We start from the raw sequence: 22257 nt of genomic DNA, 5'->3' as shown, positions 1-22257 counted from the left end.
ATTAACCAACATTCATAGTCCGCACTTTTGACATAGTGCTCCATGCAATGTTTCCACCAGACATAGTTTTCTCCCTTGAAAATGGGATACTTAGTGTGTTTTGAATCGTCCATAACTATATGATCAACTCTTTGGACTTAACCAATATCAAGAGCACGAAGCTCTGATACCAATTGAAGAGTTAAGAACGATTAACACCTAAGAGGGGGAGGGGGTGAATTAGGTGTACCTTTTAAAAATTTTATCCTTAACTTAGTTAATTAACTACTTTAAGCTAAGAATAAAGAAGTACAAGACTTGATAAACTTAATTGAGTGTAAGTTCACAAGAAGGTACAGCAGTTCTATGTCACAGTATAGGTGACTGTGACACAGAACTTGATTAGGTACATGCGAGAAATAGCAAAGTGGAAGAACGTAAAAGTAAATGAACAAACAAACGACATTTTGAAAATTGGTTCAGCCTCTACTCCGAGGCCTACGTCCAACCGTTATTTTATTGCTTGTTTAGAAATTTACTCAAACTTACTAAACCCCTTACAATGAAAATAACTCGCCAACCTACTCCGGTTGCACTCAAACTTAAAGCTACTCCGCTTCAAGAGTTTATGGGTTCTATCTCAAGGTGTTACAAAATCTTGAATCTCAAGAGTTCACTTAAATGAACATGGAGATTACAATGAAGATCTAACACGAGAATCATGGAAGAAACTCATCATGTCACAGTACAGCAAACTGATACTTGGAGGTTTTACAGCTTTTTCGAAAACAATTTTGAAGACTTAAAATCAGAAAAACGTTTTGCAAATACTTGAAGAACAAAGCTTTAAATGCACAAATGATTTGCAAGGTTTTTACAATAAATGCTTTGGAAGTCTTAAGAAATAAATGTGACTAAGACACTCTATTTATAGTGGATTTAGTCTTAGGTAAGTACACTTTGAAAAATTAAATCCAATATTAAAATGATAGCTTTGAGTGATGGTAAGTGTTAGACTTATAGGCTTGGGGCTTAAGAAATCAGAAAACTTAAGCTTCTACACTCAACATGTGACAATTTACCAAAATGGCAAAATGCTTTTCTTACTTTAGAAGTTTGACAAGTCTTTTTTGCCATTTTAGTAAAAGGTGTTTACACAAATTTAGAGGCTTAGACAAGTGGGCTTGTGACTCCAAAATTTCAGATTATTTTCAAGCTTTTGAAAATTCAAATGTTTAAGGTTTAAAGTTTGCAAAGTTTTGACACTTAAAAACATTTGGTCGAAATTCCTCCTCCGTATAATAGTACCAAAAACCACAGTACAGCGTACCGTTGCATGGTTTTGCCATTACTTGACTTAAATGAGAATGTTACACTTACTCTTACATATGTCGACTAAGGCTTGGAAAATATCATTGTCTTGACTTCCTTGATCATCTTGAATCATTGTTGAAAGTCCATTTGATTGCTTCATTCACTAATTATTTCAACTAAGAGCAAACAATCAAATAACAAAGGGACTTGGCATCATCAATCCAATGTGTTCTAACAAGAAGAGAGGGCATAGCATGGATTATTCCCATGAAATAACCTTATTATTAAAGGAAGCTTTTTTCAAGCGACTACAGAGACTCCAACTCTTTAGAAACACTTTCGAGCTAGAAACTTTATCTTTGATGAATACCAAATCATGGCTGCAACTTCTTGCGGTCATTGTGAGTACGTACGTAATTCAAGTGGGATTATTGTATGTAATTCCAATATCTTATAAGCAAAAGGAGTATCAGCTACCGGTTTGTAGCACGTTTTGGCTCTCCCCGTGTTGTAAGACGGGGTGTATTGATTATTTTATAACGTGAGACATGAGTATTTTCTTATATGAGTGGGTAGGTTGTTACCTCCTCGTATAGTCGTATGTACTGGTGAGTTACGCACATATTGACTGGCGAGTCGGTTACGCACAAAACTACTGGCGAGTTACGCACGTATTGAATTGAGTGGGTAGGTTGTTACCCCTCGTGTAATGGCGAGTTACGCACTTATCTTAACTGGCGAGTCGATTACGCATTATCGTGGCCGGCGGGTCGTATACGCACCGATGAAGAAGATAATGAAGACGAAGAAAGTCGACATTAATTTTTTTTTCTTATTAATTATTGTATTGTAATTTCAAACTCATGGAAATTTGGGTCAAATTACCCTAAGTTTGAGGGAGGGTATTAGGAAGGAGTAAGAGATATGGTATATTAGAATATACCATATATCTTACCGTATAAGTTATACGAGTATTATATTACTGTCTTGCAGAATAAGTTAATATTCTAGATCTAGGGTTAAGGTTTGAGCTAGTATTATAAATATGGTCTTATGTATTCATATCATATCACAAGTTTATTTATCAATAATATAAATCGTATCTTATGAAATACTCCCCCTTCTAAAATCTATCAAAAACTCGCTTCTCCCCTGTTATTGTTTACTCCAAAATTTGCCGGTTCAGAAATTTATGACCCCGCCACCGGATACCAAAATTCTACGTCCACCATTACTCGTATGCAACTTTTCTGAGGAGTATGGAAAAGGTAGTTAACCAAGTCCAAACAGTTCTCTTTCATATCATAGAAACAAATATAAGAAAAGTTCAATTGTGTAGAGATGGTGGTGAGTTTTATTCTTGCTATATTGAATGTTCTCTACCTTTAAACTTTGCAAAAGGATAATTTGTGATAAACTAAATGCGGGAGTATATTTTAAGGTATATTCTATACTAGTTTATTACCCGTGCGAATGCCCGGGCATGTATAGCTTATTTTAAATAAACATTGTTGAAAGATGTTAGATAAATGAATCACAATTATTAGCTTAATTCTGGTGCAAATGACTCCAACTCAAATTTTTTAGCTATTGTTAGTTTTTCTTGTAGTCATTATCTTAATCAATGTGTGAACTTGTACCATATTTTGTACGCCCTCCGTCCCAGTTATTTATTTACCTTTGGTTTAAAGACCAATGAGAGAAGAGATGACTATTTATGGGGTTGTTATTGAGGGGGTGTTTGGTTCGCGCGTGGGTATGAGTTTGGAATCAGAAATCATACCCGGGTGATATGGGTTTGGAACTTGATTCCTCATACCATGTGTTTGTTTCAATTTCGGGTGTAATGAGATCGAACTTCACCAAAGTTAAAAAAATCTAAAATACAACATTAAAAATAATTATTTTTGATACCAAAAAATCACGAAAATGAAGAGTTAATCAAATAAATGTAAAAAAAGTACATTTAAAATGTTCCATTTAAATTTTTTTCATGTTTTTTAGTTTTATTACTTGATACCCATGGGTATCAATCTCATACCCACCTCCCCCTTGGGTATAAGAAACCCATACCTCATGGGTTTGAGGTATGAGTATGAAACCCTATTTTTGCCAAACAAACACTTGGTATGGGTTTGGCTCATTCCAAACCCATACCTCATACCTTTATGCGTTGAGCCAAACACTCCCTGAATGACAAATGGACAATAGGTTGTTTGAACGGTCAAATTACCCTTCAAAAATACTCTCAATATAAAAATATAAATAAATGAATGAGACACACATAAATGGAATAAATAAATAAATGACTGGGACGTAATCGAATAGTAACCAATGTGTTGACTTGTGTTTTATGGCCATTCTTCTTAACAATGTATACATAAAATTGGATCGGATTCTTTTTAAAAACGAACGATGTCACGATTAATTTGTAATGGTGCGACCATAATGGCTAGCAAGGACCTCTATATTCCATGAAAACTTAATCATGTGAGATTCGTATATAGAACATAAGCAAATATGATAAATCTATATCTACTTCCACTTCAACATTGTAAAAATATTCCTCGTTACACTCTTCATAGACAATTCCTTCCTCTATATCTAAGTTATGCAAATGACATTTCTATCTCTTAGAGCCTATTTATTTAGCTTGAGATGATATAAACGTGCAATATATATGTGGCCCAAAATTTATTGTAAATAGAAAAAGAATATGTTGAACATATGCTAATATAGAGAGCTAAAAGAACTTAAGTTCGAAACTAAACCCTTCAATTGCTTCTTTAATAATCAAAAGAACATCGGATGCAAATTACTTCTTTAGTAATCCTAACAACGTCGTTTGCAACCGTCTTCTTAAATCTGTGTCTACCAAAATTTACAGGATGACATATATCATAACACAAATCCAAATTCCATATGTATGTTAATAATCATAAGAGATACACAAATGGCAAGGTAATATCCCAAAATTTACTCTCTTTTATGTTATACATGTGGTAAACTTTGTAAAATACTTCAAATCAATCATTCAACTACTTTCTCACGTTTGGTAGCAAAAATTATTCATGCAATAGCTAAAAAGTGAGTCAAGCATCATATTTAGATAAGGTATTACTTCGATACGACAAAATTTGCAAGCTAAAAAATTAGAATGACACCAGATCAATTCGGGGGCAAACTGGCTAAGGTTGTTGCAGTGTAACACTAATATAAAGAGGAATACTAAATGAAAGTTGAAATTGTCGGCCCCTTAATCAAAATCAATTCATCATTGAATTTGTAGTTGACCAAAGCTCTAGCATCATGCACTCAATTTCTCCATTTAGCTTAAATTTATGTCACAATTCAAAACTTAAGCATCATGCACTAACTGCAAATGAATTATATTTTTCGCCCAGATAAACTCATTCTCGTCAACATATAACCTTAAAAATGTCATAATTTTCCCCATGATTAAAAAAGAACTGTAGGTAAACCATGAATCGTAGAGAATATGCAGTAGAAACATGATGGTTCAAATCGTCGATAAGAAAATAGTACAAAGAACTACACTATATATGCATTGCACCATAAAAATTCCATAAACATATTCACTGATTAATTCAAAAGCCTACTAACAGTCAAACAAAAAAAAAACATACGGGGTACATAAGTAACATGCATAAACATTAGTAATCCATAATTAAAGTCTTGTTATATGGAAAAAATAATTCAAAAAGATGAAAATTTGCGCAAAATAAAGAAAGATGAAAACCAACATTATCATGAGAAGCAACAATATGAAGTAAAGATTGACGATCATAATTAATAACTCTGACTTAATCACATGTAAATCAATGGGTGGATAGTAAGATTAATGATCATAATTAACAATATGAGTTTGATACCATGGAATATATATTAGAGGACGTATGACGGCTTAGGGTTTGGAATTAATAGAATTGTAGATCTATTGGACTGTATTTGTTTAGTCAGCCAACATATAGGGAATAGGAAAAATTGTGTGTAAAACGGGAGTGTTGGGTTAGGGCGGGAAACAAATATTTGGTGGTTTGTGTTTTATTACTTTATATGGATCTTATATGATAAAATAAATGGTACAATAAATAATAAAATTCAAACTGAAAGATGTGATCATAGATACTTCGGGGGGACTGATCGAGTCAAACTTTGTCCGGTCAAGAGGGTGTTTTTAGGACTAATCAATATCTATCTATCTATATTATTAAAAGAAGCTTTTTTCAAGCGACTACAGAGACTCCAACTCTTTAGAAACACTTTCGAGCTAGAAACTTTATCTTTTACGAATTACTTCCTGTTAAGATAAAGAAAATAACAAGTAATCTATCTATCTATCTATCTATCTATATTAATAAAGGAAACTTTTTTCGAGCGACGTGAGAGACTCCAACCTTTTGAAACTACCTAAAATAATTATAAATAAAAATATATTTGAAGATAATACTAAACTAACAAAATTCTATCATAAAATTGTAGACAACTAATAAAATTCTATCGTAAAGTTGTTGATATAATTAATTAGAATTAGAAGTATATTTGGAGATAATACTAAGCTAATAAAATTCTATCATAAAGTTGTAGATGTAATTGATTAGAATTAGAAGTATAATATCTATCTATCTATCTATCTATCTATATTATTAAAGGAAATTGAATTGAGAGAAGAAGCTAATTAAATAGAATAGAAAACATGGGGGACCCACATGTTAAAACTCAATAACCAATGAAAACTCTCTAAAAAAAACTCAGCTTTTATATATATCTATCATAAATTCATATAACAGCCTTATATTATATTATATTAATTAATTAATAGAAGAGATAAGAAGAGTTTTTAAGGAGTTTAAACTTGTGTTTAGCTTGACCTATAAAAGGGAATACATACAACTTTTAAGGGGGCGTTTGGTTGGGGGGAATAAGGAAAGGGAAAGAGAATAAAAATGGTTGATTCCTTTTGTTGTTGTTTGTTTGACACAAAGAAATGGTAACCCATACCCCCCCCCCCCCCCCTCCTTACCCCCAAAACCATTCTCATCCTTACCCCTCCCCCCCTAGGTAAGCCCATAACCCCATAATCCCTTCTTCCTCCTACTCCCTATTTCCACCACTCCCACCAACACCCACCACACCCTCTCACACCGTCAACCACTGCCACCTACACCCTACACCCACCACACCGACACAACCACCACCAGGGACGCCGACACAACCACCACCAGCGACGCCACCTGTCCACGCTACCCCATATCCTCAACCACTAAACACCACACTAACGCCTTCAGTAACTCTCCCACCCCACCAACCACCACCAACACCTTCCTCGGCCACACCACTGCAACCGCCCGACGCCGGCCACACCAGATTTGGTGTTTTAAGGGGTGGGGGAGGGGTTTTCGAAGGGTTGTGGTGGATTTTTTTAGAATGAATAAGGTGTTTGGGGTCGGGATTGTGGTGTTTGTTGAGGGCGTGAGGCGCGGTGATTAGGTTCGCCGTGGGGTACCGTGAGGAAGATCGCCGGCGCCGTTACTTGTGGTGGTGTCGATGTAGATAATGGTGGCAGGTGGTGGGTAATGGTGGTGGAGGTGGTGGATGTTGGCTTTTAATTCCCTTTTCCTCTAATTGTCAATCAAACACCCAAGTATAATATGGGTGATCCCATTCATTTCCCTCTCTTACCCTTTCTTGATTTCATTCTCTTACCCTTTCCCGTACCAAACGCCCCCTTAATGAAATCAATTTCATCTAATCTCTCTGCTTTTTTTTTTGCTTTCTATTTTTTTGACGTTGATCTACTGTTGATTTATTTGATTGATGTGCGTGTATAATATATATTACCATTACAATTAGTTAATTGCTATGCTAATATTGCATGTGTTTGCTTATTAGTAAGTAGTAACTACTCCGTATTACTCTGTATTACAGTCTTTTTTATCTATTACTACTAACTCTGTATTACTTTTCTCAAAATGGATAAGTAAAACTTGAATAAAACCGTTCAATATAAGCATAATTTTTACCAACCTTATTATCTTTACTACTAACATCTATACAATATAATTAAAAGGCTAATTTGACATGGCAAATTAAATGTGACATGGCAAATATGACAAGGCAAAATTAAATGTGACATGGCAATATCATAATTCACATATTATCAATCTATACAATATAGTTTAAAAGACTACATAAAACATAAAATTTATTCCATGAGCCATTTTTACAATTAATTTGTATTTTGTATTTGATTATATAATATTTGCTTAGTGACAAATTACAATACAATATTGACGTCTTGACGGATAATTCTTACAAAAAAAGCACACATTGAATGATTTTGAGTTAGTGCTCCACCAAAAAAAAAAGTAAAAGCCTATTTGGGGAGATGTATATCAATTATAAATTATTTTCTATAATAAAAAAAATATCACATGAACACCGAAACTTTGACTATTTCTAATATTGCGGTCATACAAAAGAATGGTCTCACAAAAAAGATTATCTTTATGTAGAATTTAGAACATAATCAACACAAATATTTATTATAATATTTATGTCATAATAATGAAAAAAAATGATGCTCAAAAGTCATGAACTTTGCTCCATATTTATACCTATATTAAATTTGATAATAATGAAAAAAGATGTTCAGAAGTCATAAAAAATATCCTCAATTTTTTATATATTTTTGACGGATGACAAAATTTGTGAAACAAAAAAAATCTAAAACATTAAATGCAAATAGCATAATAAACATTAAAATTTGCCCTTTTAAACTTCTAGATAAATTAAACAACAATTAAAAATCAAATAAAATTCATACTAAATTTTAAATTTCTACTTTATTGTTAGAATATTCTAAGCAACAGATAAATATCACATAATTCTAATTTTACGCCGTTTATAAAATAATAAATAATTTGTAAAGATTAAGGGTAGATAATAAAATACTTAACATTAAACATTAACCTTTTAATTTTTCAAACTAGAATAGGTTCAACGACAAATAAAAATTTACATCACTCTAATTTTAAACTGTTTATATGTGCAATTCCCTCTTAAATCTTATTGCAATAAACTTGCTCAATTTCATTAATTAGATACATATATAAACCTAGTAATATGATTTATAAATAAAAAACAAGACAAAATATCTACCATCTTTTAGTTTCGTAAGATAACTCCCTAAACAATTCTCATGCAATGTTGATTTTGTAAGAAAAAAAAAAAAAAAAAAAAAAAAAAAATCTTTTACATTTCATTTCTCCTTACTCTATATTTATGTCTACATTAAATTTGCTAATAATGAAAAAGAATGCTCAAAAGTCATAAAACTTTGCTACATATTTATGTATATATTAATTTGATAATAATAAAAAAAAGACGCAAAAAGTCATAAAACGCATCCTCATTTGGCTATAAATGTTTGATGGAACACAACATTTGTGAGCCAAAATAAGCCAATATCTTTTTGCCCTCATCGCCAAAAGAATTGTAAATATGTGTCAATAATCATTCTTATCATTTTATCAACATCAAGGTAAATGTATTAAGGTTTTAAATTAATAATTTATTTATTTATTTTTAAGTTCCATTGGTTATGAAATACTCTTCACATTTTAACCTTCACATATATGTTGTTTTGTTCCATTTAGGGGCTATCAAGATTTGTGGAGTTGTGCTATTCAAAGGTAAATACACTTACATATTTATAATTCAATGCCCTCTTTTTTTCATTATTTACGAGAAAACTTAAATTAATAACGATAACGTTAATATTACATAAATCAAATTCCACCATTTTTTTTTTATTAATCATCACTCGGTTTTTTTTTTTTTTTGTAGGATATTTCATTTGAGAAAAAGAAGACTATATGAAGAAGAAAATACTAGAATTTGCATAAATAAATACTCCCTCCATTCCACTCAATACTATATCTCCATTCCACTCAATACTATATTATAAACTAAATAAAAGATTGACAACACGAATTTGAACATGAATGACTAATTGTTTTTAGGTTCATAATTTTTTTTTTAGGATTTCAGAAACTTTCAAAAGTATGTTTTATTTGGGTATGTGTTGCTTTTTTATTCATCATTTTTCCTTTGAATAATAGCTCTCATAGAATGAAATTGGAGTTGCGAGGATCTCAATCTTATTAATAAGTTAGACAAAAAAATCCCATTGACATGGATACTGGCTAAATGTAAATTATTATCTAATATTTATGAGTATATGTCATTTTATCTATCTAATGTATATATACAAAACATATAATGAGATTGCAATGAAATTGTTAACTCATTTTATCATTTATGCAAAAATTTAAAATTTATGATTTTTGACAAATTGATATAGATATATACTAAGACTAGCATTTATTAAACTTCATAACTATGTTACTATAAAAAATATAATTAATGAGAATTATAATATTGAGATGATAAAAAACCCTATAATCATATACTCCTTCTTATTCACAATAAACTTCCTCTTTCATTTTGACACAAAAATTAAGGAAACACATTACCCCATCATATTATTAGATTTGGACCACACAAATACACTACCCCACCATACAATTAAATTTGGACCACACAAACACTTACCAAAACAAGGAAATAGGGAAGTTATTGTGAATAGACGAAAAAGGAAATAGGGAAGTTTATTGTGAATAGGAGGGAGTATGTTTTAAGCTCCTTACATAGTGAGATTTATCATTCTCAAAAAGAAAAAGAAAAAAATAGAAAATAATCCAACATTATGCATTAATTTGCTCTTTCATCTTCACTTACTAACTTTATTTATCCTAAATGACAAAGGGACGTTCAAACTTTCACATAGAAATTTCGGAAAATTCACGTGGTACCCCTAAACTTTACCACTTTGCACATGGTACCCAATATTTTAAGTTTGTGTACATAATACCCCCCATGTTTGATTTTTATGCATAACATGCCCTTTTTGTCGCTATAAAAAAATTCAAATGAGTATAACTCCTAGACCGAAATTCAGATTCGGCAAAATCTTTTTTCTAAAATGATTATTTCGCCATAATATACGATTTGAGGGAAAAAAATTGTCGACCGGCATTTTTTACAGTTTTTTCTTATCGAAAATCTCAAATCAACCATATCTTCGATTTTAAATTTTCGAATGACCATTTTCGTTTTATCAATGTGTAGATCTCGAAGAGGTCATCAATTTGGAAAAAAAAATTAGTCAATTTCGATTTCTGGTTTATGATTTATGCTTAATTGAAAATTTTAAGAACGATAAAAAGGGCACGTTGTGCTTTAAAATCAAATCTCAAGAATATCACGTGCACAAACTTAAAAAGTTGGGTACCACATGAAAAATGACAAAGTTCGGGAGTCATGAATTTCAAAATCATAAAATGGATCAACTAACTAAATTTTATGAATTTCAAGACTAGATTTTTTAAATGGATCAACTAATTGCTCGGACAAATATAAACAATACGATAAAAATAACAAAACTAAAACAGATAAACCCGTGAATTTCACGGGTCACAAACCTAGTTATTCATTTCAAAGGTTTAACCATATGTTACTTATTCTAATTATATCAAGACATAAAAATACATTTTTACACCAACAAATGATAAAACTAATTATCAGACGTCTCCAATAACAAGCTTTAACACTAATTGACGTTAAAACCAGTGAAAAACATTAATTTGATTCGAAATTTCAGGTACAATATCAGTGAGTGGCTAGCTTGGTTGTTTAATTCACGGAGAGATTTTTATGTTCCAGGTATGTTGACGAATTGTATATCAGCTTTTTTTTTATTATAATACTCTCTACATACCAGACCAATGGTAACATTGACCGTTTTGCCACTATTCATGGTCGTAGGGAATCTTCAATATTATTCTTAATCTATAAGACAAAATATAGTCATGTGAGATCTTGTTTGATTTATCGTCATGAATGCTATAAAAATATCAAATTTTATAATTTTTAATAATGCGTAACAAAAGATATTTACGTTGCAAAACGTGTCTCGACAAGTGTGAAAAAGTCAATGTTATCATTGGTGTGGTATGGAGGGAGTATAACGATAATCATGATTTATATATTTGTTTTTATATAAATTTCATTGATTTTGTTTTTTTGGCTGTAAGACCGTCCTTTTGTATAAAGCCCACTCATACTTTTATACGAATGAGACAGTATAAAACCATCTTATACCATAATTACTCTTAAGTTAAGAAAAGTTATACTTAAAAAGACAATCTCACCGAGTCACCGGATATGCTTATGGTCCTTACGGCTGATGTATCCGTCTTAAAATTAAAATATGTCAAGTAACATGTCACTTGTGAATAAGACAAATCTACTTTTTTCTTTTTCGCATTCAATTATTGGCGAAAGGGAGTAAAAGTTAAACTACGTTATATTATTATTGTTTGCAGAATTTTATATGATGATATAAATTTAGTTAGCACGATTTTTATTACGTGAAATTGGCATAAGAAAATCTTAGCATTGTTAGCAGGGGATAGACCTTTGTGAAAATGTGATTGTGTCTTGTGACACTTTGAATACAAGGTACAATTGATGAATTTGTAAAGTTAAGTTGCGGATGCAAATATTCATGGGATATGTTTGAGCGTTTAATAGTTAAAAAAATTAATCTAATTACCCAACAAAAATGAGATTTTTAGGCAAGCTGAGATAAACGTAAATTTGAATTTTTTTTTCCCAAAATTTATAACGTTCAACAAATAAGGGCCATTTTCTCCCCCATAGTCAAACTTTCCACATACTATTTTCGTCTTAATCAAGATGACTATGTACGAAAAAAAATGATAATACGAATGAGTTTGATTGGAGCGTTAAGAGAATAACTACAAAAAGGTACATTGTGCTTCATAATGTTACATATAGCACTATTAATTGACCCGTATATATTTATATTGAACCGGATAACTTTCTTATAGCTACAAAGATTTAGCTTGAGTCCTGATATAGCACTATTATCAACTTTCTTATTATTGTTATTATCCTTTTTAATCTTATTAATAAAAAACATTTGCTCTTCACTTTAGCTATTCAAATTTGAACGGCAGCCAAAATTAACTATGACTATGACGAAGGTTTAACTAAGAGTTATACTACAACTATACTATATCTCCGTACAAAATTTCAATGAGATTATTAATACGTGAATGAATGAACTTATAAAAGAGCGAAGGTATAATTAAAATCGGAAAAGGGAGTAGTATCATTTTTTTTTAAAAAAAAATTACGATATCCCATATAGCTTCAGGATTTAGATATCATATAATCAATACTATATATTAATTCCAGAAACCAAGGGACTTCAATGTAATTAAAGAAAGTTATACAAATTAATTATACTATATAGTTTTAAATCAATAGCACCGTGTGATGGACCCGATTAAGGGATCTCAATGCAAATATTATATAGTTTGGGTTAAAATTAAATTATATAGAAGCTTGGTAATTTTCCTAAACATGGTCAATTTCCTTAAAATAAAATAATTAATTAGTATAAATATGCACACTTATGGTTTTAATTATTATCATCATAAAATTATATATTAAATTTAAATCTATGCAATTTTATTAAACTTTATAATTTATTAGATGTATAGAGATGTTAATTATTCAACATACAAAAATGTAATAAGTAGGTTATAAATAATTAAAGTTAGATTCCATAATATATAATATTGCATAATTCTTTCGATTTGATTTAATGCATATATGTAATATATTTATATAAATATATAATCCTCTTAAAATTGCATGCCTAAGTAGTAAAAGTAATTTCGTCGGTAAAGAAAAGAATTGTAGTAATACTGGATATAGTTATATGATAATAATCACTCATTTGAATAGTAAAAGGAACAATATTATCAACGAGATTAGTGAGAGTGGTAGAAACAACGGGAGTAGTGAAATAATCAATATTAATGCCGCAATAGTGAAAGTAACAATAATTACGACGGGAGTTGTGAAATTATCAATATTAATGCGGATGTGACAAAGAATAATAATTACGGCGGGAGTAGTGAAAGTAACAATGGTTACGGGCAAGTAGTGAAATGTTATTACTATTGTTTCAATAATAAGAGTAAAATATTAATAGCGGGAATAGTGAATTTGTCTCAAAATTACTTCATCGTAATTTTAGGATATGTTATAAAAAATATATTAATGATAAATTTATGGGTTATGTAACTTTACGTAATTTTATTTAGTGAAAAAAAATAATGGTAAGTAGAGGTAGCCCGGGCGAAGCCGGGCACCAATACTAGTTTAATTAAATTGAAGTTATTTTTGTGTCAAATATTGTAGATAAAATTTAATATTTAAAGTTTTGTTAATTAGATATTGAAAAGAATATAAACTTACATACTTACCTTAACTTTTGGCGTAAAAATGAATAATATTATTTTATTTTCTTATTTTTATTTTTCTTTAATTATGGTGGCGCCGAGATTCGGTGACACCGGGTGGCGCCCTATTGCCATCCTTTCCTTTTAGAGCGTCTTATACATTTGTTATCTTTCTATATTGAGAAGGTTTTTAATGGGTAATTTTATTATTCAATTATCCTAATGTCCACTTATTATGCACTAACTATAATCACAAATGTTTCCCTCCTACCTCCTTGATATTTGTGCCAAAGTAAAGACAAGTTTTGTGTTAATCAGAAGGTCTCATGAGATACGGTCTCTCACTAATTTAGCGAGAGACATAATAGAAAAAAAAAAAGAAATTCAATGACTCCCTTACCCCATCATGTGGGAGGTCTCTCAATTGGGATGAGGGGAATATCTTTTACGTAATTTCCCCATCCATTTTTCATATAATGAGCTTCCTTGTTAGTGATAAATGTTAGATTCTAGGATTCCGGCGAGTAGTACGGTCAGGGGCGGAGGCAGCCATTGGGCTATATGGGCTATAGCCCAGAGCAAAAGGCTAAGTAAAATTTAGTGCAACCAATTATCATATCTTAGATGTAGCTCATTTGGTTTTTGGCTCAACTTACAACCTAGAGACTATGAATTCGATTCCTTGTAAAAACATTTTACAAGTTAATAGTGGGAGAAACCGCCCACTAATCAACCTAGGCCCTTGTTATCCAATGTCCTCAAATTCTAGATTTCACTCTCATTTTTCTTCTCTATGAGTTTTTGGTCTAAACCATCCGGTAATCCGAACCACATTGGGCCGACTAATCCGGATTTCGAGGCGTGTCCAAGGATTACGGTATTTAAACTCCTCCCAATCGCAGTTGTGGGGGATCGATCCGCAGACCTCCCTACCAAGCGCAGCCCCATGCTACCACTGCGCCAACCAACGATTGGTATTTCTTCTTCTCTATGAGTAGTGGTGTTTTACATAAACTTTGATTACCACACAAAAAAATTCTTTTGTAAAATATAGAACTACTATAAGACTTTTTCACCATTAAATAAAAGTGTATCCTTTATTCCTTTCTCATTACTCTGCTTTACTACCGCTAGAAGTCTAGAACCATCCAATTCAATTGTACAATGGTAAATTGGTAATAAAGATCTTCGAATATCGTCATTCACATTACATATAATGTTGCACAAATTGTGATATGATTATATCCGTCTTAGAATAAAACGAGTCAAATACTAACTCACTTGACTAAATTAGACAATTATTTTGCTAGTCTCTTGGTTCTTTCTTTTTGTCGTACAAATGATATTTAACTCATTTTAAACTTAAGACGGATATGTCCGTCTTAAATTAAATGAGAACTTATGATACGCTTTATCATAGTTATCAATAAGACGGACACATAAGAATCCGTCGAGTTAAATCTTACTAATATGTAACATCTAGCATGAGCGCTCGCCCCCACTACATTGGAGATTTCGGAAATTCAGCTAAATTTTTGTATTTTTTATAGTTTATCATATGACATTACCGATTTACCCTTGCTGGAATTTTTTGGCGCCCCTAGATCCTAACTCGGTCCCTCGGCCGCCTCGGGTAAGATAATGTAACGCGTGTTAATTTTAAAATTTAGCCCGTGGTGATAGTAATTCCTGGCTCCGCCCCTGAGTACGGTGGAGAGACGTGGACGGAGAAATGGAGAGACGGGGAACTAATCGACTTCACTTCGAGTTTGGTATGTTCTTTATCAATCAATTTTCTGTTTATTCTTGTTTTCTTTGTTCAAAAATTTGACGTTTGGGAAAATATCGAGTTTAAAGTCAGGTATTTACCAATTAATCTGTAATTGCGATTGCGGAATCTGCTTGCTAAAGCTCTACGTTTGTTGAATCGAATCGAAACGATAGATCGGATATCGGTGTTGTCGGCGTTGTACCATTTAGCATGACCTCAAGCTGTACAGAACAAGCCTCGTAATGATTCTTTAGTCGAGCTTGATAATTCCAAAGATGATAAAAATTATACTGAAATGAAAGACGATGATAAAGCTGATAGTGAAATAGAAGAAGGTGAATTGGAGGAGGTGAGATTGATGGCGAATTCCAGGATGGTGAAGATAATAATAAGGATAATTACACTGAATGTGGTGGTAAAAAGGAAGAGGTTAAAGATGGTGAATTGGAAATGCAAGTGTCTTCTATTCGTAGAGTTCTTAATAATGTCACTGCTGTGATTATGGTGTCGTTTTAGAAAATGGTGTCGTTTAGTGATAATTACACCATAATCGTTTCAGAAAATGTAAATTTGTCGATATACTACTGTGTTCTGAAATAAATGAAGATTATTTTGACGTTGATTCGGAAATTCTTAATTTGTCGATATTTTGCTGTGATTTTTTTTTTTTTTTTTTTGGTAGATGACATTACTTCAGGATTATACTAAGTTTATTCCTGAAATCGACTCAAAAAGTTACTTGAGTCGGAAAATTCTATTGTGTTGTTTCTTGATGATTTTCGACAAGAATGCTAGGAAAATGATTATGTGATGGGGTTACCGGTTAACAATTGCAAGGCTGATTCTTTTATTCTTTTATATGAACTAGTTGTTGCGCCGCGCCCTACCGGGCGCGGAGCCCCAATTCGGTTAATCGTTTGGCATATAGAATAAAATGTCAATTACTTTGTCAAATAGAGGTAGCCCGAACACAGTGCCCCAAATTGGCTAATCGGTTAGCTAATCATTAAGAGGATGCAGTTGAATAGAAAAGGTTGTTTGCCATCATCAAGCCGAAAACACCAACGAAACATAGCAAGAACTTACATGATACAATACTCTTATGGCATATAGCGAATTGCGTGTGCCACTAAGGCAACCGTTTCTTTTATATAATAGTTACCCGATATGAATTGAAATAAAGAACGAGATAACGGACGATTAACACAATTAACGATCTTACTTAAAATAAGCTCCCTAATAGGCAAGGTTCCCCCATCTGACTAAAAAGTAAAAGTAATTGATGTATTTGAAAAATAAAAACAAAACAAAAAACTTTCCTAAACACACTAAGCAATATGATTGGAATACATTGCATAATCCGACTCCTGACAATCTCAATGGAATACCTTACAAAATAGGTCTAAATATTTAGAGTAGCTCAATTCATAGGATAAACAAAGTTATAAATGAAAATTTGAAATACTCGCTAAACACGAGCAGCTAAGAGAAGCACCAACAATTAACGGCTAAGCACGTAGGTAATATACACTGTATAAATGTACAAATTTGAAAAGGGGAAAGGTAGAAATATCAGCTAATCCTAACATATCTAAAAACTCCTGCAAGTAGGTCACAAAATATGATGGGCTACTTGAATGTAAGTGGTACTTGAGCAGTTGAGCCTAATCCCATCTCTGGAGGTAGCATATACAAAGAACCTAGCCGGAACAAGATACACATTACAAATGTCCAACTTGGCACTATAAATAGAACCATCTTAACACCTCAAGAGTAATTATACATAATGTATGCAAGCATTGACTCATTAGTCATTCCTAATAATCCAACCCACAATAATTCAAAAACAACCACTATTTTCTCAAAAAAAAAAACCACTATGATCTTCAATTTCTACCAACTGGAAAATAACAGGCTTGGGCGTGGATATGGACGCTAGACTTATAGGTGTAGGAGAAACCCCGATCAAGCTGCAATTCAAAAACTAAACCATGTCAGCAAAGAAAACAAACAGAGGACAAAAAAAATATACTCTTGACCCAAATGTACCCATTAATATAAAGCGGTAGTACTTCATTATCATGACGTTCTACAAGCTCCTACGAAACAATGTACTGACAAATGTGTGTGCCATGACACTTGAAAGTAACTATGGGCAGTTCTAGGTTACAAGGCATATAGGGCTTCATTTTGAGTGTGCTGGACACAGTCGAACCAGATGCTTCCAATACGACATGTCAGTAAAGGCTCACTTTATCCAAGACGAAAAATTTGTACACATTCATAGCATATTCAGAAACATATCTCCACATAATTAGCTAAAGGGTGTAACACCTAGAACATGCAAACACAATGAGCTAACGAAATGGGTAGAGTAAATCTGATATATGAGTTAGTAGTGTATCAGAATCAAGTAATAATTCAATAGTCTAAACTGTCTCAGTGAGACAATCTAAATCCAATGTAAGATAAGCCCAATCAATTCGGAGCCAACAGAGCGTTTTCGTACATCGTATGGTAAAGTGTTGCTAATTCTAGAGTTGCATTGTGTGGTCAAGTTTACAACAATGTGTAATTTCACCCCAAATTATGCTATGAAGGTGCCACGTCTTTTTATTGCAAAACGACTAACGTTGGGTTAGAAATTGACTTATTCCCTTTACCCTTCTCTTTCACGACCCTTTCCTTCCCTGAACCTTTGCCCTTCCCCACACCTCCTCCTCCTTCCCATACCCCGTCATTTAGGCCTCCTTCTCTTCCTCCTTCCTTTCCTCCCTCTTCATCTTACCCTTCCTCTTCCGCCTTCCCCTATGCTGTCGCTGCCACCACCTCTACCAAATATTTGATATGAAATAGTTGTTTGTGAAAAGTCAGCTATATTACGCCAAAAAATGTTAAAATCTCATGCATTTTTTAGAAAAGTTCTGAAATTCCTTAATCTGAATCATGGAACAGGTTAATGGGTTCCACGTTAGCATTCCCTTTCTCCTCACCCTCCTCCTCGTCCTCCTCCTCCCAGTCTACTTTCTCTTCCCCTTCCCAGATGTTTCCGTCCTCCTCCTACTTCTCCTTCCTCCCCCCCCATTCCCCTCCCTCAATGGAATCGCGATATTACTTTTATTCTCTTTACAGCTTAGATGTACATAACTTCAGAGGCCCAAACCCTAAAACATTTCCGTTCCCAAAATTAAATCCTATTTTTTAGCTACACCAATAGATGAACTACAAATCCTACTCCTAAATAAATTGGTGAATGGTAAATGTGTGCATATCAACTCATTCATAGTGAGAATAGAATGCAAGGAGATTATGGAGATCAAAGTCAGAGACTCAGAGTATAGCTAGCATTCCTATGTTAGGACGAGATTTGATTAGGCATGTAGAATGGAAAATGAATTTCTCCCCCTTCCCTCCAAATCCCTCCATCCAAAGTCCAGACACAGAGTAAAGAAATACCTGAACTAAACCACTGATAGGTTCCGAGCTTTTGTTGAAATCAAGGATGGAAGCCCTGCAACCTGAAATATAATTTCACCACTGAACAATGTAAGAGAGACACTTAATTAATAAATAACTTATTATGTAGTAGGAGAGGTTATAAGGAACCTGGTTTGAGAACTCGAAAAATCTCTTCTAAAGCTCTTTTCCTATCTTGTACATTCCACAATCCATAACCCATTGTGATGGTGTCAAAAGAAGCATTCGGGAAAGGTAAATCAAGTGCATCAGCTTCCAGCCACCTGGGATACATTTGACATGAAATTAGTATCTCTTATGTGATTGTTATAGCAAAAAATAATCTCAAAAAAGATCACTGACCAAAGAATAGCTAGTACTCACTCAATGTTTCTGTAGCAAGGGCTTAATTTCAGCTGCTGGCGGGACGAAGCAACTGACAACAGCTCCTCCGAAAAATCAAGACCAATCACCTGCGAGAAGGCCCAAATTATGGCCACATTCACCTCAGAATAGCTGCATTTTATATATATGGAGAAATAGACTGGACCTGTCCATCGACACCAACTTTTTCGGATACCAAACATGTCAGGTCTCCACTTCCGCAGCATATGTCCAGTGCCCTATCCCCTTTCTTTGCTCTGTTACCAAATTCATATGTAAATTAAACATGGCATTCAAGAGACTAAGGTACTCCATGTAAAAGTAATTTCTGGTCATGAAAAGAAGCATTGTAGCAGTTTTGCATTACATAACTTGTTTTTGAAAGGCGCAAAGTGCACCAAAGCGATAGTGGCTGTGGTGGCTAGGCACAAGGATCAAGGCAAAGTTGTGCACCTCATGCAAATGGTGCACATTCGATGTACATAACTTCAGAGGCCCAAACCCTAAAACATTTCCGTTCCCAAAATTAAATCCTATTTTTTAGCTACACCAATAGATGAACTACAAATCCTACTCCTAAATAAATTGGTGAATGGTAAATGTGTGCATATCAACTCATTCATAGTGAGAATAGAATGCAAGGAGATTATGGAGATCAAAGTCAGAGACTCAGAGTATAGCTAGCAGCTACTTCCACACAAACAAACAGCTTAGAAACCAATAATCAATTCAATATCTAATTACGTCAATGCGCTCTACAACACCAATAGCTAATAACACCACAATCAAATACAATTCTCACACATTGGACATTGAAAACTGCTACCCATCCCGTTTAGTGATAGTTGCATACAAGGGGAGGGGGAAGGAGAGGGGGAAAGATAGACTATGTGCCTGGTTTTCTTAGAAGAAAGATGGTTTTGGGGGGAGGGGGGAGGGAGCGTTGAGAGGCAGGTAGGGAGAGGGAGAGTGGAAGAGGCTGGAACTCTCAAAGGGAGGGAGCGCTTTATGTTTTTCTTTTCAGATTGCCTTCACCTGTGTGATTCTTGTTTATATGGAATTAGTTGGATACCCATTCCCTCCCCTTCTCCCCCAAACCATCTTGCTTCTAAAAAGCAAACACAGTCTATTTTTCCCCCTCCCTTATATGCATCTGTCACTAAACTGGTATTGATGTGAATCAACATGATACAAGAAACATGAGATTCCAATTTAATCAAAAGGAGAGAAATATATTTAGGTAAAAACACACTAATACTAACATTAGCAATCACGTAAACAGCAGAGGCCCATAGCATGGCCACAACAACACCAAAACCGTCAGATTATGTCCTTTTTAACTGTGATTATATAGGGAAAATTGGGCCTGTGCTCATGGCTTACAACTTACAAGGCCTAACTACAACTATCTAATTTATAACTCGCCCGTTATCTTACATCAGTTAAGCAGTTGTTTAGACGTAGCTCTCAAAGAGGCAGGAGAAACATAAGCTAGAAGAGACATAAGCTACTTGAGACAAGGAGAACCAGCGTGAACTTAATACCTATGTTCTTCTAATCTCTCATTCCAAGCCCTTCAAACCCTATACTTTTCAACCAGAAAACAATACATTTACAAACTAAATGCGCTTAATGAATAAAAGAGACATATGGAGTGAAATATAACATTTTTCTTAAGCAAGGGTTACATAAAATCAATCTTAAGCTCACCTAGAAACGGTTCCATTTGCTAGGTTTATTCCTAGGCATAACTCGGTTTCAGCTAGCTTTTCCCCCATCTTCTTTATATTTTTCAAACAATTCTGCAGAGATACGATAATCTATAGAATTAAGGCTATAGAGATAAAAAAGAACAAGAAAAAAACAAGCATTGTGTCTAAGGCGGAAGGAATCGCCGACCATGGCAGAAAGCTGAGATTCTTGAGATAATAAACCCTCAAAAGCGATTTGTCACAGCTAACACCACAAAACATTGTCAATTGTCAATTTAACAAAAGGAAAAACCCATGACCAACATATAACCCATGAGCATCAAGCTAAACTATTATGAGCCAAAATCATACCTCAATGATTAAGCATCATGGATTCATCAATTAATGGGACACTCTAGCCCTACTCATGGGAATCAGCTCCAGAAATAAAATATGAGCAAATTAATCCTAATGTAGCTGACCAAAAATCCACTGCATTATAATCCCACCCATAATTTAGTGGAATAGTCAAATTACCAATCTTAACAATCAAACTTAGGAATAACCTAAGATCTATCAGAAGATTCATCTCTCGCCACACCTCACTCTCTCTCAATCCCTTCACAACCTAATTCAACTCACACACCTGCTTCCCAAATCCTTTAGTCTTCAGCTAAGTTGAGGAAACCAAAAGCTATGAAATCCAGCCCAAAAGCAAACATATATTAGATTGTGGTTCGGGGTGTTAAGAAATGCATGGAAATAAAGAACTATGAAATCCTTCAGTAAAAAGCAAAAGCTGCAGAGCAGTTATTAAAAGATGAGTTGTTGATTTGCTTTTAAACATCTAACCAGGATAATAGTACTTACATTGGCCACTCCACTTGTCATAACCAAATGGAGCGTTGCGAGGACAACGAAAAGCATCCTCCACGTCACGTTCCTCTCCATAGTAAACAAAAGCATACATTGCACAAAAGATAGGTTAGTTTAGTAAATTGTCTATCATAGTTAAATGAGTAACCTATTCACCAGAAACATTTGACGTAAGAGCTTCTCCTTTCAGGCATTTATTAATTGACCATTTAAACCTTTTTCTAGATGTAAGAAAGATGGGTCAAGATTTACAGACAATGCACATGGTATCAAGTGGCAGAAAGGTACGGGTATCATATAGATTTTTGCATACTTAGCAGCTACAGAGTCCTATTTTCCGCAAACAACTTTAGGTATATGAGTA

General features: G+C 33.4%; 2 protein-coding genes across 4 annotated transcripts in view; both read right to left on the bottom strand.

Moving 5' to 3' along the window:
• Positions 1-22257, bottom strand: part of LOC141587349 (cysteine-rich receptor-like protein kinase 5) — a 177716-nt gene that overhangs the window by 97350 nt on the left and 58109 nt on the right. The gene's annotated exons all lie outside the window — the stretch shown is intronic.
• On the bottom strand, positions 17208-21939 carry LOC141587343 (2-phytyl-1,4-beta-naphthoquinone methyltransferase, chloroplastic-like). 3 transcript variants are annotated; one of them, XM_074408806.1, is made up of 9 exons: positions 21660-21711; positions 21390-21455; positions 21226-21282; positions 21037-21128; positions 19493-19583; positions 19327-19415; positions 19093-19226; positions 18943-19004; positions 17208-17456 (listed from the first exon to the last, which is right to left on the bottom strand). In XM_074408806.1, the coding sequence occupies exons 3-9, from the start codon at positions 21226-21228 to the stop codon at positions 17373-17375; spliced, it is 555 nt and encodes a 184-aa protein (XP_074264907.1). In that variant the 5' UTR covers positions 21229-21282; positions 21390-21455; positions 21660-21711; the 3' UTR covers positions 17208-17372. The 3 variants fall into 3 exon arrangements, with proteins under 3 accessions (XP_074264907.1, XP_074264905.1, XP_074264906.1); XM_074408804.1 differs by lacking the exons at positions 21226-21282; positions 21660-21711 and adding an exon at positions 21888-21939 and having other exon boundaries at positions 21390-21458; XM_074408805.1 differs by lacking the exon at positions 21226-21282.

This window comes from Silene latifolia, chromosome 6 (assembly GCF_048544455.1).
Source record: "Silene latifolia isolate original U9 population chromosome 6, ASM4854445v1, whole genome shotgun sequence".
Taxonomy (NCBI): Eukaryota; Viridiplantae; Streptophyta; class Magnoliopsida; order Caryophyllales; family Caryophyllaceae; genus Silene; species Silene latifolia.
This window is presented reverse-complemented; position numbering and strand designations above follow the sequence as displayed.

Bases quoted from the DNA above. Each gene is read 5' to 3' on its own strand.
- LOC141587343 (XM_074408806.1), bottom strand. The intron at 19,584-21,036 runs GTGAGCTTAAGA...ATTTGGTAACAG, and splicing joins GCAAATGGAACCGTTTCTAG to AGCAAAGAAAGGGGATAGGG. The intron at 19,416-19,492 runs GTCCAGTCTATT...GCCTTCTCGCAG, and splicing joins AAGTTGGTGTCGATGGACAG to GTGATTGGTCTTGATTTTTC.